Here is a 19614-nt window from a genome sequence, read left to right as displayed (position 1 = left end):
CCTCCTCAATAGCATTTAAAGCTACAGACACAGAAATGGCACATCCTAAGGAAAGCTCATTGTGGGACTGGCTCTAGTGGCTGTAATTCTGCACCAAGGCTGAATTTTGGGAAAGAGACTTCAGATACAGTATTAGGGGACCACTAAGGTCTATATAAAAGAGACTTCAGATACAGTATTAGGGGACCACTAAGGTCTATAAAAGAGACTTCAGATACAGTATTAGGGGACCACTAAGGTCTATATAAAAGAGACTTCAGATACAGTATTAGGGGACCACTAAGGTCTATAAAAGAGACTTCAGATACAGTATTAGGAGACCACTAAGGTCTATAAAAGAGACTTCAGATACAGTATTAGGGGACCACTAAGGTCTATATAAAAGAGACTTCAGATACAGTATTAGGGGACCACTAAGGTCTATATAAAAGAGACTTCAGATACAGTATTAGGGGACCACTAAGGTCTATATAAAAGAGACTTCAGATACAGTATTAGGGGACCACTAAGGCCTATATAAAAGTATCCAAAGAGCACCATGTCATGGGACCTTTAACACATTAATTTAGAGCACTTTAATCAAAATGTCTTTATTTTGAAAGTTGTTGACCGGAACTACCTGTTACAACTCCGTTGTACTTGACGTTAATAGGAGAAGCTGTATAAAAAAAATAAAAAACGCTCCCGCCTCATCGTCAGACACCTCGTAGACAAGAAGACAGCTCGCGCACGACTCACTTGCGAATATAAAATGCAGATGAATACGCGAGTCTGGAGCTGGCTGTTATCTAACGTTAGTTAGGAGGGGAAAACAAGAGCCATGAAGAAACACCTGAGTCCTGCTAAACAGCAGCAGCAGCAGCAGCAACCACCGGCGGATGCCCCGGCTCCCGGCGGCGAGGTTAACGTTACCTACCAACAACTCAACGAGCTGCTGACAAACGGCAGCGGGTTCTACAGCTTACCGACACAACACTTCAACGAGGTCTTCCCCCGAATATACATCGGTAACGCGTGAGTCATTCATCATTTCATTATGCTCGTTTGACTCAGACAGGTAAGGATATATATATTTTTAAAGACGCTCGCGCCCCATTCGCCGACCAGACGCGACAATGACAACAGTAGTGTCGCATGTCCAGGCAAGCCGTTGCTATTTTGGTGTCTCCACTATCATCATGGAGGAAGCGACAGCCTGTTGTTGTCAACAAATTGGGGCTGTTCTCGAAATATCAGCAGCGGAAATGTGCCTAAGCAGCCGGACAGGTGGACAGTGTAACATAAATAATAATAGCCTAATAATAGTATTTTGGAGGCATAGTCATGTTTCCCTTTAATTCATAGTAGCCTACACACGCCCGGATTCACAAATGAAGGACGGACACAAAGACCCCTTTGCTTAATGAATTCCTCCATCGTTAATAGCCTATTACTGCCATGCAATCACGTCTTCATCGAGCCGCTCCCAAATAAATCCTATACAAGTGTCAAAACCCATTTATGATAGTGTAACCTTTTACGAAAAAAAAAAATTGGCTATGTTTTTCTGAGAACATGAATAACTTGTGTAGAGATGATAAACCTGTTGTGAGGTCACCCAGCGCTGACTGTCATCATTTACTGCGAGTAGGAAGCACAAGAAATGCCATTTTCTTATTTTAGAGAGGAAACAATCAGTCGATTTACTCGATTAGTCTATCAACAGAAAATTTATATGCAAATATTTTGATAATGGTGGGGGTTTTTTTAAAGCAAAAATGTCAGAAAAACAGTAAACACAATTTCCTAAAGCCCATAGCCCATTTGGCATAGGCCAAAATATTTTGTTCTCTATCTCATAAAACAAAAGAAAACACAAAAGGACACATTTCTTAGTGTATAATCTCATTGGACATATGATTTATTTGTCTCATAATCTCATGAGACAAATAAATAGCTGCTGTGGAATTTAATTCCAACACCTGTATCAAACAGTGAAAGGTGCTGAGCACACAAACACATGCATACAGTGTATAGCCTACATTATGTATTTGTATATTAAACATGGCAGAGGGCGAACCATAAATCCATGGTTGTTGGTGGACTGGATGCTATTGGCTTAGTAATGAACATGCCAACTCTTTAAGAATTTACAGCTCTGTGTTCCAGTAAAACCAGTTCCTGGTACTTCTTGCGCAGATGTGTACAGATTGTGTATGAGATGTATTATGCGCAAATACAAATACACAGCGTTCCTCAGTTTTGTCTGTCAGTACACTTACAGTCATTAGAAGCTGATATTCAGATCACTGCAGTCACAATCGATGTGTTATTGTTCGTAGAGCTGGGCAATATATCGATATTATATCGGTATCGCGATATGAGACTAGATATCATCTTAGATTTTGGATATCGTGATATGGCGTAAATGTTGTCTTTTCCTGGTTTTAAAGGCTGTATTACAGCAAAGTGATGTCACTTTCTGAACTTACCAGACTGTTGTAACTGTTCTATTATTTGCCTTCTTTACCCACTTAGTCATTATATCCACATTACTGATGATTATTTATCAAAAATGTCATTGTGTAAATATGTTGTGAAAGCACCAATAGTCAACACTACAATATCGCGGCGGTATTGATATCGAGGTATTTGGTCAAAAATATCGTGATATTTGATTTTCTCCATATCGCCCAGCCCTAATTGTTCGTAATCCGCACTTTGATAATGAATAAGCATAATGAAAAGTTGTCACGACGGCTGGGTTTCCAACCTTTGTGTGTTAGATTCTTACACTTGTTTACTTATACGATCTATAGATCTATAGCCCGACCGATACTGGATTTTTGAAGCTGATACTGTTCTTGATATTTGGTATGTATCGGCTAATTGTTTATGTTTGAAGGAAAATACATTTTTACACTCTGTTTTTACATTACACACATGCACACACAGGATCCATAGACCTGCGGTAATGGAGAGGTGTCAGAGCGAAGGGGCTGCCACGTAGTCGTCATTTCAAGCAGTTGAGGGTTCGGTGCAGCCCGGCAGTGCCCAGGAGGTGAACTGGCACCTCTCCTGCTACCTGTCCAAACCAGGGCTAGATGCATAAACTGTATTATTGAAGCCAAAACATCTCGATCGCCCCCTGGTGGCTGTCTGCAGTTCAGGTCATAAACCCCGCCCCCTCCATGTTAGCAGATGGGACATGAGCCAAACTCAAAAAATCAAAGTACACGTCATATAATTTTCTCCCAAAGATGGTTTATGTCATTTAAGGTAGTTCTTATCACACTGATGTTTGTTCAATTGTTTGGTTTTTAGGCAGTTATTTGGTGCTATAAAAACGGGGTGAAACATCAGGATTGACAGCTGGGATTGACTCGCAATTGGTCGGACCGGTGTATGGGCGGGACTTCGATACCACGGCTCCACCGCCCGATCACTACTGCGCAGATACTGGAACCAAAATTATAAAATGGCAGTGCCTGTATCCAAGATATTTTTGGCTTCACTTTTGTATAGTGGGAGGACGTGGAGACGACTCGTCCGCTAGGGGTGGGAATCACCAGAGGCGTCACGATACGATATCATCACGATACTTGCGTCACGATACAATATTATTGTGATTTTAAAGATATTGCAATATTCTGCGATATATTGCAATTTATTACCTTTTTTGCAATTTCAAATTTTTCCCAATTTCAAATTATGTCCCCAAAAGGAAACTTTGTCACCATCTGTTTTATCTAAAAAGATACATTTCTCTGTTTGTTCATCTCACTTCAATTTTATTGCTGCAAAATGGGATTGTCAAGCAGACAAACTGACCAACACATATATCATAAAAGATCGATACTTGGCGTCTGTGTATCGATACAGTATTGCCACTGAAAATATTGCGATACTATGCTGTATCAATTTTTTTCCCCCACCCCTATCGTCCAGCTTTATACAAAGTCTGTGGTATTCTTAGGCGACATGTGGGGAAAGACACCCCAAAAGATAGTAGATGAGCCACGTTTAATATCAAAAATACTGAAAAAATTTAATTTTTCATTTTTAGGTTTCAAGTGTCAAATTTGTCGGAACAGCCATCGAAGAATAAAAACAGTTACAGGAAATGTAATTTTCAAATACACTTTACTGTGCTGTAATGTAATATAAGCTTTTACAGAGCAGCTCTTAATCTCACTTTTATGGATTCGTGATGGAGAACGGATTCAGGGATGCCCCTGAGAAACGTAGTGTCTCTGTGCAGCCCATCATTTGGCTCCAGTCACTGCCAAGAGAGTGGTGGAGGAATACAAGCACATTACTGTACCTCAGTGCTACAACAAAAATCAATCTGAATATGCCAGTCTGCCCGGGCCAAGTCTGCAAACAAAGTGCTGGCAGTCGTGTGCAGCTGAAGCTGATCAGACAGTGCTGTGGGTTTGAAAGAGAGACTCTAATGTGCTTTGAAGAAGAGATTTTAATTTCGGAAGAGGAAATTGTGTTCTTTTATAATCATTCAAAGAAGCATTTCCTTTACTCTCTCTTATCAGTGGCCATGTTCAGTATGGTGGGGTAATTAGTTGATTTTTTTTTACCATTAAAGTACATCATAGGCAGTCCAAACAAGTCGAAAGGGCAGCGCAATGTAACATGTAATATTACAAATGGCTCAGGCAGGGCGAGGTGGTATTGATTGTTGATGAAAGCCTGCACCTTGTCTACTATTTCCACCACTGGAACCCACTAAGCCTTTAGGCTGATGTATCCTGTTTATTAGTCGTACCTTGTTACAATTATGTAGCTGGCCGGCAATCATCGATTACAGTTCAAGGCTTAAATTAGAAAAAGAAGCTTTGTCCTTAAAAATATTCATTAATGTCTCTTATCACGGGATCCCCCCCCCCTCATAGGGAAACGGTCCCGTGACCTATTTTAGGCTACGATCTATACTTTAAAGCAACAACCGGGACAAAATTAAATATAGGATTGTTCTTCTGGCACTCATGAAAATACATTATAGCTTAGTTAATAAAAAAATAACCCATGATGTTTATCACTTGTGCACTTCTTTTTATATATTAGACACTCAGTAGTAAGCAGTAAATTGAGATTTTGGAGACTTAGGCCTACTAATCATAATTATTTTGCAGCTGTAGAGGTGCTCACGGCGGTAATTTTCACATCTGTAAAATGCAGAACATTGCATTGTGTGATTGTTGGGGGCACTATATTCAGACAAGTAAAATGGCATACCTTAAATATAGTGCACTATAGTATACTATATATTAAATAGAGTGTGGTTTCATTAGATTTAATTGGCAGTGCTCTGGCAATATGAGCAAAAACCCCTCCACTGTCATCACATTTTGATTCACATGTTAAAGGTAAATTGGGATTGGTGCGTGGAAGTGCCCCATCCACTTCAAACCAAAACGGTTCCAACGTGGTCCTCGTAGAAACCCATTACTCATAGTACAAAGCTGACTGAGGAAGTATTTTTTTCAGGGCCTTGAAAGTCCACAAAGACTTAACTTTGCTTACCTTACACAGCGGGCTCGGGCAAAAAAAAATAAAAAATAAAACACAAAAAAAGTTGAACCTGGCTCACTTTATGCCAACGTCATCTGCCAAGGCGCTTCGGTTGCGAATCATATGCACGCAAGCACATGTTCCTGGTGGATAACTTTGTCATAAGAACGCCGTTTCTTTTTTGGTTTTTTACTGTTTACCTCACGATTGTCGCAACAAAAGAGAATAAAATTGGCGGCATGATAACTTCCCCGCATTGTAAAATCATTTTATAAGAATATTACATACCACTGTGTAGTGTTTTTATTAGCTTTCAAATTCACAGATCTGTTGCTCAACTTAAGATTTATTTAATGTCTCACCGGTACCTCAAAGGCCTTGTGTTGTTTTAACACAGGGCTGCTTTCAGTCTGGATGCCTGCTGATAGATCAGTGCAAACTCCAAATCAATTTCATACTCATCAAACCTTTGCCCTGTATGCATCTGCATTCATTATATTTTTTTGTATTGCAATATAATATATCTTAATTGCAATTTAAATTGTATCCACATAAACCACTGCTGCTAGTTTATATTCTCCTAAAAGTTAACTAATCCTAGGGACAAAGCAATACATCACCCAGAAGAGATTAATAGATAACAGACATCTGGGAGGGAGATGGAAAAAAAATCCAGGCCCATCCAGAACCAGTACCACTGCAGTAATACAATAGATTTTTAAAAATGATAATGTGTGAGCGATGTCAACAACCCCTGGCACTTTGATGAACTAGTCAGAAAAATCCCTTGAATGGGTTATGAGTGTATTTTCGAGAACTCACACCCCTTGCACTGTTTTCAGATCAGTCGTAGTCAGCACTACGAACCCACCGTGTGCAGCCCAGGGACACACTTAAGGTGTGGTGTGTTTGCGTTGAGAAACACTTTGGCTCTTTGTGAAGCTGGTCTTTAATAATGGATGTTGTGGGACTGCAGATCCCAGGGTGGAGGAGGCTGGGACAGGGCAGGTAAATAGGAAGGAAGCCATTGGCTGTGAACTCGCTTGAACCAGAGTGTGTGCCTCTGCATTGTGTTGCGTACAAGTACAGTAAATGTGAAAAGTGCTGCTCGAGTACAGTCACTTCTCCTTCCACACAGATGCACATTACTTATGTTGCATTTTAAGTTCTCATACTGTACATGTAGGCATTTACTCAATCGTTTATGCACATAAGTCTAAATATACACAACGTATATACTTATATATATATATATATATATATATATACACACACAACATAGGAATATTATGAATTCTGAGTCACTGCTGACACACAAACAGATGGTCTCCTCCAATGGCCATAAAGCAAAATGGTGGCAGAGAGGATTTTTTTTAATTAGTTGTTGCAGAGGGAGTTGTCTCTAGGGAACTGTCCAGGGTCACCTAGCCTCGCCTCACAGCCTAATACTGACTGTAAGCAGATACACAGCAACAAAAACACACACAGCACTGTCAGGGGGAACATGTTACATGAAGATTTATCCTTCTTTGGTCTAAAAGTAATCTGCATATTAATGCTGGACAACATTTTGGTATTGGAAGCTTTCTGGTTTCAGTTTGTAGTCCGAGCAGTATTGATCAATCATGTTCGAGTGGGCTTTGGTTGCATGCAATGCAATGAGTCGGACGTATTTATTTATTTATCTGCATTCATGTGCATACTGTATATCTGTTTATAGCAGTGATGCCACGTAACGCGTTAGTAGTAATGCGTTAATCTAATCTGAGCACTTTTTTCAGTAATGAGTATTCTAACGCGTTACTATTTCCAAACCAGTAATCAGATTAAAGTTACTTATCCAAGTCACTGTGCGTTACTATTTGTCATTTTCCTTAGTAAAAATATATATTTTTGCTTTCTTCTTGCGTCTCGGGGAGTGAAGTCAGGTATGCGACAAGTCACGTTTTCAGCATGTGGACAGTTCACGTTTACCACGCAGCGACACAAAAGAAAACAACAATGGAGGGACGAGAGAGATGCGCGTTTTCTAGCTGGAAATACAGTCACTATTTAGAGTTTGTGTCAGCTAAAGACGGCAATATTAAGTTCCGTTGTACACTCTGTGCTGGTGGCGACTTCGTCAAATTTGAAGAACCATTTGGAGTTGCAGCGCTGCAGTCAAACTTACAGCGCAAGTCCCAGCAGGTGGAGCGACGCAGAGAGAAGGTCCCCCACCACCCAATCAACAAAAGCTGGACTTCGGTGCAAAACCAGTAAGTGGGGGAGAGTTGAAGAAGTTGGTCGGGCAGTAGGCCTATGTTGTAGCGCAAATGCTGCCCTTAAACACGGCTGACTCGCTCTCTTTCGTGCCATAATAAACCAGATCCTGCTACTGGCAACGCCGAGCTGCCTCACAGTAAGCCGGTTGTCATTTTTATGTTGAGGCTGCAGGGGTGTTGTCGGCAGCTGCTGAATGTAACTAATAAAGTAACTTGTAATCTAACTTTGTTACTTTTAAAATCAAGTAATCTGTAAAGTAACTAAACTACTTTTAAAATCAAGTAATCTGTAAAGTAACTAAGTTACTTTTTCAAAGTAACTGTGGCAACACTGGTTTATAGAGATCAGTCGTCTCTCATCTCTAACTCCATTCTCAATTTGGGATCGAACCCGGAAGAGGAAGTCTTGGTCCGGATGTCGCTGGCTACACTGGAAATCTTCAAATATAAATCATCCGGAATCCAGAAATCGGTTTATTTGTTCTTTATTTTTTATAACAAAGACAACTTACATTTCCAAGGATGGGTTCTGAGTTTGGGATAAAAGTTAGGCAAATGTAGACTCTTGAATCTTTTATAGAATTTAAAACATCTTTGCTTATAACATTACATTGTCACTATACAAATGTAGACTCTTGAATCTTTTATAGAATTTAAAACATCTTTGCTTATAACATTACATTGTCACTATACAGGTAATCACGCGTTATTATGGAACCGACGCAACTTATAGGCAAGACCCGCCCTTCAATAGCATTCACACACTACTATTGGCCAGGCGTCCATTATAGATGGCCCGATACCATTTTTTGCTTCCCGATACCGATTCCGATACCTGAACTTGCGTATCGGCCGATACCGAGTACCGATCCGATACCAGTGTGTTGTATACTGTATTTTATTATGTTTTAACAGCTGTATACTACTATCCCTGTATGGATGTGATATGATTACTATCTTTGTTGTCAGTCTGACTCAGGTTAAACTCTTTGTGAAACATGAACAAACAGAAACAATGAATGCCCCAGAACTTTCTTTTATTCTCCAGTTTGACAGTCAGTTATAACGGAAAAAGAACATAAATAAACTACTTTAACGTAGATTTTCTTTAGGTCTTAATTACATGGTATCGGATCGGTGCATAAACTACAGTACTTCCAGATACCGATACCAGCGTTTTAGGCAGTATCGGAGCCAATACCGATACTGGTATCGTCACATCTCTAGTGTCCATGCTTACGCAAGGTAATGTAACCCAATTTGTTCAGGTCCTATCCCCTGACCAATCGGCTATCCTAACCTTAACCACTCAAGGTCAATGCCTAAACCCAACCAATCGAGTTGCTTCGTAGGGCGGGTTTTGCCTAGAAGTTACGTGGGGTCCATAATAATGCGGTAATCACAGCTTTGGCATAAACCTAATTTTGTGAAATTTTATGAAAGAACCCAACTTTTTTAAAATACATTTAATAGTGAAAGAGGTAACACTGGAGAAAAGAAGACACACGTTAAATACAGTACACTGTTCTGAAGTCATGATTTGTGTCTCTATTCGCTGTACAGCAGAGAGAGAGAGAACACTATGGTGCAGTTTTTTGTTGTTTAAAACAATAAATTCTGCACACCTAATTAGTGACACTAAATGTTCCATAAAACTTTAATACAACACATACAAAAGAAGCATTTAATTTAAAATCAATGGGCAGTGCCTTCAGCCAGGTTGAATCGTAACAGTGTACACAGGCATCGAGCCAGGCAGGCTGGAGCAGCCAAAACCCTGTATTGCTTTGTTATGGTTTGTTTGCTGTGTATAGGCCTAATATGCAGTATTGTTTCCTACTAACAAAGAGCAGTACGGCAGGAGCAGAGCAGACAGATTGTTTCCTCGAAAATAAGATTGGATATGAAGCTCTTTAGCCATGTCTTTCTTATCCTGCTTGGAAATGTATAATTTTATTCTCTGACTAAACACTGCGAGTCTGGACTCTGGACAATTCTGCCGTTCGACTGTGGCCACGACAACTTTCATGTCTATCAGGCTTTATACGATTGTTAATTCAATTTCTTTGGATTTCGGACTGTTGGAAGAAATCACCTTGGACTCTGGGAACTTGTGATAGACATTGTTTCCGTATTTTCTGACATTTTATAGACTAAATAACTCTAACAAAACATCCAACATGAAAAGCAGCAGATTCACAGGGTCCACATGCACGGGTGGTTTGACTTATTTTGCCTGATTGGACCTCTCCTCACACCCTTATAGGGCTTTTTTCAAGGGGAAAAGAACAGGTGTACACAATCAGATGAATTAGCTCTTCTCAATTGCAACCTGAGTCTAATCAAGCAGAACAAGTGGAAACACCTTTGTGGGCCTTGGTTGTGGGAACTTGTGATGGACATTCAGTTTTTACTACATTTTCTAGATTAAATTATGAATTAAAGCAATTAAAAATAATGTTATTGCACTACAGAATAAAAATATGAAAAGCAGGGCTGCATGATATTAGGGAAAATATGCAGTATGCGATATTACTTAAACTGTTAATAAAGTGTACTAAGTTCCGTCTTTCTGCTTTTTTTCAGTATTCTGCTAAAATTTAACAAATTGCTTGTTGAATTTAAAACACCGAAAGGAAATTGCTCCATTTTAAAGTGCAGTTTTCTACTGATACTCTCTTTCAACTAACTCAAAAAAGTCACGATGTCTCGCGATTTGTCTATTGCGCCAGTTGATCGCGATGACTGTTTATTGTGCAGCCCTAATGAAAAGACACATTTGAGTACTGTTTTAGAGCAACAACATGCAGAAGTGCTTCTACAGCTCCCAGCAGATAATAAAGTTGTGAATATTATATTTGGTTTATCAAGAGATGCTGTGATACTGCCAACACACGGTGTTCACTGAAACACAGGTCGAGTGGTTGTGAAAGATGCAACCTACATAGTCAAAATCTCACTTTAAAATAAATTGTGCTGACACGCTCCGTTGCTGGTATTATTAGTGCTGTTATTTGTCTTAGATGTCATGCTCTGCTGCTCTATACTCAAAGTTTTATTTCACCATCAACAGAAGCACTTTATACTGGTGTACAGACTTTTTTTTTTTTTTAAATGCAGCAGACTTGTCACAGACATCAGCAACTTGCTAAAGTAATTAAATGAATGTATTTTTCCACTCTAAATCTTGCACACCCAGGTTCGTAGCCCAGAATGCAATGCGTCTGCAAAAACTCGGAGTGACGCACATCCTCAACGTGGCGGAGGGCACCTCCTTCATGCATGTCAACACCAGTGTGGACTTCTACGCCGGCACGGGCATCACGTACCACGGTATCCAGGCCAACGACACGGAGCAGTTTAACCTCAGTGCCTTCTTTGAGGAGGGAGCCGATTTTATTGACAAGGCCCTCGCACACAATAATGGCAAAGGTGAGTTTATTTTGACCGGTGAAGTGTGAGCGGTAGAGACTTTAATGTTGCGCTGTTTAGGTGGCCTGATTGGTCAGTTGGTCAACTGGGCTGATGGGCTAAATGCTAAGAACGGATAAAATCTATATTTCATATTGGCATTGGATCACTACTTGTATGCAAACGTTGTTGCTTATAATGATGACCTCAAAGAGAATTATTAGCTCTTACCTCTACAGACAAATTTTGCATCTTTCAGCTAATTTTTTCTTTGATTTGGTTCACTTTCACTGCTATCATAGCAAATGCAGACAAAGTTGTTTACATTCAAAAGTTGTTTTAGTCGTGCAACAAAAAAACTCACATTTGGACAGCTAGCTGTCTGGATTTACCCTGCAGAGATCTGAGGAGCAGTTAACCATAGTCCTCATGAAAAGATAATAATATAAGAATAAAGTAAGCGGAAGGAAACGGACATCAGCGAAAAGACATCCGGCAGCGGAATTTCCTGCATCACCAGAGCAATCCCAGAAGTGGAACGTCGTGGACATAGACTACAGTACGGCCAAAGTAAGCATACAAATTATAGTTTAGCGGATATTGGCAGAAAACGTTATACCACTTGTTATCAGTTCGTGCAAATGCACCAAAGGGAGATCAAAGGGGAGAACAGTGCCGTTCTCACTTCAGTAGCTCCCACTTAAAAAGTAATTTGTCTCCACATGTTTAGACATGAAAACAAGCTCCTCTTGTTACTTGTCTAACAAAGGATACACAGTTTAAGACATCTTGTAATGATTCACTCTCTCTACGCCTCATTGCAGTGGATCTTAGAGTGAACACAGGAGATAATAATGAAGGCCTTGAGCATCTCAGGCTAAATCTGACACACTCCTGAGCCCTGCTCCATATTCCATTATCAGATCATGTCGAAATGTTCCATGCATAACACACCTGTAGCACCAAATCCACCTCATTGTGTCCTATAATGTGTTAAAAAGGCGATATGACACGTTTGGACTCGGAAGCAGAATAAAACAATGAAACAATGTACCGGTATGACAAATGGTCAAAATGCAGATATCACAAGAGAGTAAAGTCTAAAATTAGCTGTTTGATATATCTACGAAGTCAGGTGTAGTGGATTTTAACATCTCACATGTGTTGTGCAGCATCTTGGAAAGAAGAATATATAGATTGAAAGAACAATCAATCCCAGGAGGCATCAACCATCCCCCCATTATAAAAAAAAAAGAAATCTTTCCCCAGCTCTCCCAAAGCTGCAACTAAATTTAGTTATTTTGTCACTGCACGTGAGGGATGTGTTTAATTAGTGTGGTGAACACTGTATTTTATAACATGGATTTATTCAGCCACGACACAGAAAAGAGTCATCATTTCCAGACAGTTTGGCAAAGGTTCACCAGCACCGTGGTAAATCAGGAGTGAAGAGCGACTGTAACAAGGACTGTGGAGGAGAGCAGAGCACTGGGAGGATGAGGGAGGATGAAGGAGGATGATAGAAGTGTTTCACCTCTACTCTGCTGCCTGGTGCTGCTGTATGTAGTTTGACATTGTGCAACATTATATTTGACATGTTGACCCCACTAGCTGCAAGCTCCGAAAAGGTCACAGGTCCAGGATTTTAATGAGGAACTGCATTGGTGCATTTTTCCTACGTGTCTGCCATAATGAAGACATGAGGTTACTGTGTGTTACAATAAGTGGTCATGTTCACAAACTCACATTGCATACTTTCATCTAAATATTATAAGTAGAAACTATCAGCAAAATTATCCTCACTAAAAGGGGCAATGATCAATGTTTTTTTTTTATATTAAGAATAGATCAAATGACGGATCTGCAGTTAGCTCTTTCAAATCTCAAAATGCGATTTTCAAATAGAAAACTCAGATTGGACAGATAGTCTAGCTAGATGTCTGGATTTACCCTGCAGAGATCTGAGGAGCAGTTAACCATAGTCCTCAGAAATCCACCGCAGTTTAAAATGCCGACACAAAGAAAGCGGTAGGTGACGCCGGCACCTGAACAATCCCTGAAATTGAACCGTCGTCGATATAGACTGGCGAGTGAGTGATGGAGTGAGAAAATGAGTGAAGTCTTGAGCCAGAGATCCTGCGTGTCCAACAAGAGGATACAGTAGAGTCAACATTGATCTGTGGTGATTAGATATTTAAGAGGTCATTTTATTGGCAGAGGAGGAGAGGGATAGAAGGAGATTATACTACAGAGAGGAGAGAGATGCTGGGGGTAGATACTGGGAGAGGGACACAGAGAGGTGTCGGGTTTCAAATAAAGTGCAGACTCTGCAGATCTGACCAGAGCCCGGCACATCAGCCACTCTGTGAAGCTCGCCAGGTCAGGTCCCCCATGGGGTTTATGAAAATGTAAGTTAGAGATGCAAACAGAAACAAGTCATGATTCACACACAGATGGGTATACAGACATGGAAATACAAATGCAGGACAGAGAACATACATGTGTTTTCTGCACGCACGCACGCACGCACGCACGCACACACACACACACACACACACAGACTCTTCATGAAGGATGTGGGTGCAGTGAAGATGATTGACTTTGCCGAGTCTGCAGCAGAGGTCGGGTCTTGTATTTGCATTTCCTGGCACAGAAGATGCTTCGGGAGGCAACTTTGATCACAGCATATGTTCCCCAAACACTTTTACTCTTCTTTGTGTTTCTTTGTAAATTTGATATTTAACGTTTTTTTTAAGGTTCTTTAAAGATATGGGTATAGGAAAATCTTGTGTCACTGTGTGACATGTTCAGTTATCGCTTTGTTTCTGTCAAACATGTAAAGCAATATCTTTTGAATGTTTTCATATGAAATTTGGTCAGCTTGTGCTGATTGGCGATCGGACCATATATCGATGATTGAAGGGATGATCGCTGATTGCTTTTTTCCTACGTGATTTTAACTAACTTTCAGAACTAAGATGTTGTAAAATGAATGTCTAGACTCTGCGCCCTACTTTGCATTTAGAAATATTTCTAAAAAAAAAATAAAAGAAGAAAAAAAGAGTCTCTGGTGGAGCGGCATGTGTGAGCTGAACCCCGTTAAAAGGCACGAGTGAATTTTAAATCAGTTTTCCGTCTCTTTCCCATGTCTCACCCCACATCTCTGTTCTCCATTCGCCTGCTCACCAAAATGTTGCTCTGCGCTCAGTAAGATTTGTTAAAGATGATATGATGATAGATGATATATGATTTGGATTGTGATATTACAGATAAGAAATCCATGTTCAACGGAACATGATGCTGGGATATTGTCGCACCAAACAGATAGACAGACTTTTAAAAGGGGAGCCGTTGTTTAAAGGTCCCATGGCATGAAAATTTCACTTTATGAGGTTTTTTAACATTAATATGAGTTCTCCCAGCCTGCCTATGGGCCCCCAGTGGCTAGAAATGGTGATAGGTGTAAACCGAGCCCTGGGTATCCTGCTCTGCCTTTGAGAAAATGAAAGCTCAGATTGACCGATCTGGAATCTTCTCCTTATGAGGTCATAAGGAGCAAGGTTACCTCCCCTTTCTCTGCTTTTCCCACCCAGAGAATTTGGCCCACCCATGAGAGAGAGAGAGAGACATCATGGCTTTCAAACGAGCAAAGTGGCAGTTGGTCAAGGCCACACCCCCACCCTCCACCTTGCCCCCCCTCTCTCCTCCTCCTCCTAAATAGCTACAGACACAGAAATGGCACATCCTAAGGAAAGCTCATTGTGGGACTGGCTCTAGTGGCTGTTATTCTGCACCAAGGCTGAATTTTGGGAAAGAAAGTTCAGATACAGTATTAGGGGACCACTAAGGTCTATATAAAAGAGACTTCAGATAAAGTATTAGGGGACCACTAAGGTCTATATAAAAGAGACTTCAGATACAGTATTAGAGGACCACTAAGGCCTATATAAAAGAGACTTCAGATACAGTATTAGGGGACCACTAAGGTCTATATAAAAGAGACTTCAGATACAGTATTAGGGGACCACTAAGGTCTATATAAAAGAGACTTCAGATACAGTATTAGGGGACCACTAAGGTCTATATAAAAGAGACTTCAGATACAGTATTAGGGGACCACTAAGGTCTATATAAAAGAGACTTCAGATACAGTATTAGGGGACCACTATGGCCTATTTAAAGAGACTTCAGATACAGTATTAGGGGACCACTAAGGCCTATATAAAAGAGACTTCAGATACAGTATTAGGGGACCACTAAGGTCTATATAAAAGAGACTTCAGATACAGTATTAGGGGACCACTAAGGTCTATATTAAAGAGACTTCAGATACAGTATTAGGGGACCACTAAGGTCTATATTAAAGAGACTTCAGATACAGTATTAGGGGACCACTAAGGTCTATATAAAAGAGACTTCAGATACAGTATTAGGGGACCACTAACGTCTATATTAAAGAGACTTCAGATACAGTATTAGGGGACCACTAAGGTCTATATAAAAGAGACTTCAGATACAGTATTAGGGGACCACTAAGGCCTATATCAAAGCATCCAAAGAGCACCATGTCATGGGACCTTTAAGACATTGATTCTCTCTCCGCCGCTAAAAATTGTCCCCAACAAATTCACTCTTCCCTTTTATTTGAGTGATGTTTGCTAAAAACGACAGAGACCAGCTGTTTTGGGAAATTACTGAACCTTTTTCTTAAAATAAAAGTAAATACTCCTGAGCCGTTTTTTAAATTGTTACGTCTTCAGAATGAACCAATGGGCTAAGAGCTGATTGTGGTTTGTTGCTGATTGTTTGTTCCGGTCTTTATGTGGCATTTGTTGACAGCAAGATGTAGATATTGTATTCAATCCTTTAAATGACTCAAGATAGGACTCTTCTTGGTGGTGTGTTTTTTTTTTTTTTTTTTTTTGATTCTGCACCACATATACAGTAGCACTCATCTTGTCGTTCTATTCTTTATTTGTTCCCTCCAGGGAAAGTGTACGTACACTGCAGAGAAGGCTACAGCCGCTCCCCTACCATGGTTGTTGCTTACCTCATGCTGCGCCACAAAATGGATGCCCGGCTGGCGGTGGCCACCGTGAGGCATAAGAGAGAAATTGGTCCCAACGACGGCTTCCTTCGCCAACTGTGCCAACTTAACGAGAAGCTGGCAAAGGAGGGCAAGCTGAACGGGGAGGTGGGCAAACTAAAGACCAAATGAAAGCAGGACAGACCCTCTGCCCTGTCTCCTCCCATCATGCCTTTCACAGGCGTTCAGCTGCTCTCGGACCCCGCCTTGACCAAACCAGCACCCATCTGACACACCAAGGGGTATTCTGAAACACAAACATACATGCATTTATCTGTGTAGATGATTATTCCTCATGCACACACACAATCTCACACATTTTCGTTTATAAATCTTCAGTTCAGGTCTGCCACTGCTGCTCCTAAAGAGGACGTGTGTCAGTCCGCTGCCTGCTCCCACAAAGAGTGTGATCTCACATACTACCCCCTTTTTTAAACTCCACACAGATGTGCAGACGTTTCGCTGCTAGCGCCCGGAAGCAGTACCTTAAAGCATTCCTTCAATCCTCCGCAAGTTGAGAAGGTGAAAACTTTGCCCTGATTTTTAAGATTTTCCTTGAATAGAAGATTATAGCACAATCATTCCATAGTTTTCCACTGCCGGGAATATCAGTGATGTCTCCGCCAGCAGGACGACTCTATAAATCCCATATGAACTCTTAGATATTAAAAAGCCGAACGGCCACACATGATGCAGACAAAATATGCGATATGTGAATGGATAGAGGAAAATCACAAAACATTCCATGAAAACGGAACAAACAAAAAAAGGTTTTGTTGGCCCTCTTGATCCTGAAATTCTCTTCTACCTTTTAGGGGCAGATATTTAATGCACAAACACAAATGATTCACACTCTAATGCAAGCTGTAGCTCTGTTGTAGCATTTCAGTCGGCATCCTCGACTCTCTCAGGCCTCTAGTTTGACAGCGGTAGCAGGAACAGCGACAGCAAAGGTCGAGCTAATTAAAAATAACGGGTTGTTCATGTAGCAGGACATATTTAGCTGCTGATTTGACGAATGTTCATTATAGCTAAATGTGACGTTATTTCGGTTTGTCATTGAGCTCAATCAGCCTGCAGTACCATATCTGAGAGCAACTTTGGACTGAAAATCCTCTTAAAACAAACCTTCAAATGAGCTAATATACAGGATTTAATTTCCAAAGTGGGGTATTTACTAATTAAATTTCCTCCTGCATTGAAAATAATAAGAGTGGCAGTCTTTTGAAGTTATTATAATTCTCAATTATTTTACTCACCAACTTTCATTATCTGGAGAAAAGAAGAGGTTGATAAATACACTAAACACAATCTGCTGGTTCGGTTTGTGTGTTAGAGGCAAGTGTTATACTAGTGGGAAACACTTTTAATAAGCACTGTAACAATTTTCCAGAGCTTAGTTAGTTAAGGGACTGAACAAACGTACGGCTTGTCTACACAGTGGGCGCTTTTCAGACAGAACAGATATAATCCTATTTTAATCAGCCCAGCTGTCTACACAGGCCACGTAGCGGCTTGGGCTCCACTTATGCTTTACAGTGTGTTTTTAAATTCATAGTTTTACACGTGTAACTACATTGATTGTGTTTTGGGCTCTGAACGCTGCCAAAACGCAGATGACCTATGCTCTGAACTAGGGGTGTGACGAGACACTCAGCTCACGACAACAAGGCGAGACTTCAACACTATTTTAGAGAAAACTTCAATTAAGAAATATGACTGAAAAACTAGTCTTTACTCAGAGAACCAAGGTTCCGACGTAACCAAGTGTTTCATTGCAGCGGTACACAAGGAAGTAGGCTGCTCTTGTATTGATATATGGCCATTTTAAGACGAGGGGAGAACATTTCTCTTTGTTTAATATCATTAAAAGTAAAGTTAGGTTTCCCTTTCTGCTTCCGACTCATTTAAAAAAAGACAGAGAAAGAGAGCGATCTGCACGAGTCAGCGCCACACTCAACTGCACACTGCAGTCCGTGTGTGTGTGTGTGTGTGTGTGTGTGTGTGTGTGTGTGTGTGTGTGTGTGTGTGTGTGTGTGTGTGTGTGTGCGTGTCGGGCGCAAGTGGGAGAGAGAGAGAGAGAGAGAGCAGCCATATGCCCTCTAGCGTTCTAACGCTGGGTTTTACCGGCAGCTTTGTACAATTGCGACTCCGCTACCGCTCTGCAAAAGTGAACTCAGAGTCAACTTTGGATGGGCGGGGGATCTTCTATGCTAATTTAGAGGTCCAAACCAGACTCATCTTCAAAGCCAGCTGTATTAAAGGACCAACCAGGTTAGACTCGTCTACTGGCGTCTGCTCTGCACTTGTCACCGATATTGTGAGACAGTTTTTACCTCGATGAGAAGCCTCTTCACATTTTAATCTTGTTTAATGTCGTGGACGAGATCTCGTCACACCTCTACCCTGAACACATCCTGTGTAGACACTGATGGTCCCCACTAAGCCAGCTAATTTTGAAAAGCCTTTTTACACACATTTTGTGAAGACTCGCACTAGAAGGCCCGATCAGCAGGAACACCGCTTAATCTCTTGTTCCTCGTCTTTTGGTGAATAAACATAAAGTTGAGATTTGATCATGGCTGATATGATACAACTTTATTGTCAGCCAATGCTGAAATTCTTTTGATAAATGCTACCTGTTATCCAGTTGAGCAGTATTTCTTGCACTGCTGCACTGAGACGGCAAAATAAACATAAATACAGCTCAATGATTCAATTAGTTGATCGACAGAAAATGAGTCCTCAAATATTTTGGTAATCGATAAATCGTTTTCATTGTTTTCCAAGCAAAAAACCCAGATTTTTTACCAGTTTACCACCTTCAAACTAGAGGCCTTTTAGTTTGAACAGTCAGATGCATCACCAGGGAAGGATGCCACCAACTCTTCCAACTGAAAGTTCCAGTCATCACGCCAGAGAGTTGTCCACTGCCACTTCCCTGACACAGCCATTCGGTCAGTATCCAACACCCCTGTCTCATCAACACAGTTTTGTCAGAGGTCCATACACAACATGTCTTGCTCCTAAGTGTGTGTGTGTGTGTGTCATACAGTAATTAATAATGCCTGACTTTATGCACACACAGGGTCACATCACACTTTTTGTTTGTATGTACTTAAGCATTGCAATATATGTCAATACCCCCATCAGATATATAGAATGTACACGCATCTAAATACGACTCTTCAGGCTGTAGTTGTTAAATATAGGCTAACAGTAGTTCAACAATACATTTTGAAAGTATTTATTACTGTAAACTAAACCTAGTGCCAGGAAGGACAGCAATGGAGTGTTTAAAAAATAAAGTTGTTTTTGAGACAAATTCCCATCAAAGTGCAGGCGGTTAGA

At 40.6% G+C, this 19614-nt stretch overlaps 1 protein-coding gene across 1 annotated transcript; it reads left to right on the top strand.

Annotated features, from left to right (window-relative positions):
• The first annotated feature begins 700 nt into the window (after positions 1–700).
• On the top strand, positions 701–18269 carry dusp3a (dual specificity phosphatase 3a). The gene is made up of 3 exons (XM_028566930.1): positions 701–1014; positions 10966–11198; positions 16166–18269. Exons 1-3 carry the CDS (start codon positions 821–823, stop codon positions 16393–16395), a joined length of 657 nt encoding a protein of 218 aa, XP_028422731.1. The 5' UTR covers positions 701–820; the 3' UTR covers positions 16396–18269.
• Positions 18270–19614: the final 1345 nt, after the last annotated feature.

This window comes from Perca flavescens, chromosome 21, assembly GCF_004354835.1.
Source record: "Perca flavescens isolate YP-PL-M2 chromosome 21, PFLA_1.0, whole genome shotgun sequence".
NCBI lineage: Eukaryota > Metazoa > Chordata > Actinopteri > Perciformes > Percidae > Perca > Perca flavescens.
This window is presented reverse-complemented; position numbering and strand designations above follow the sequence as displayed.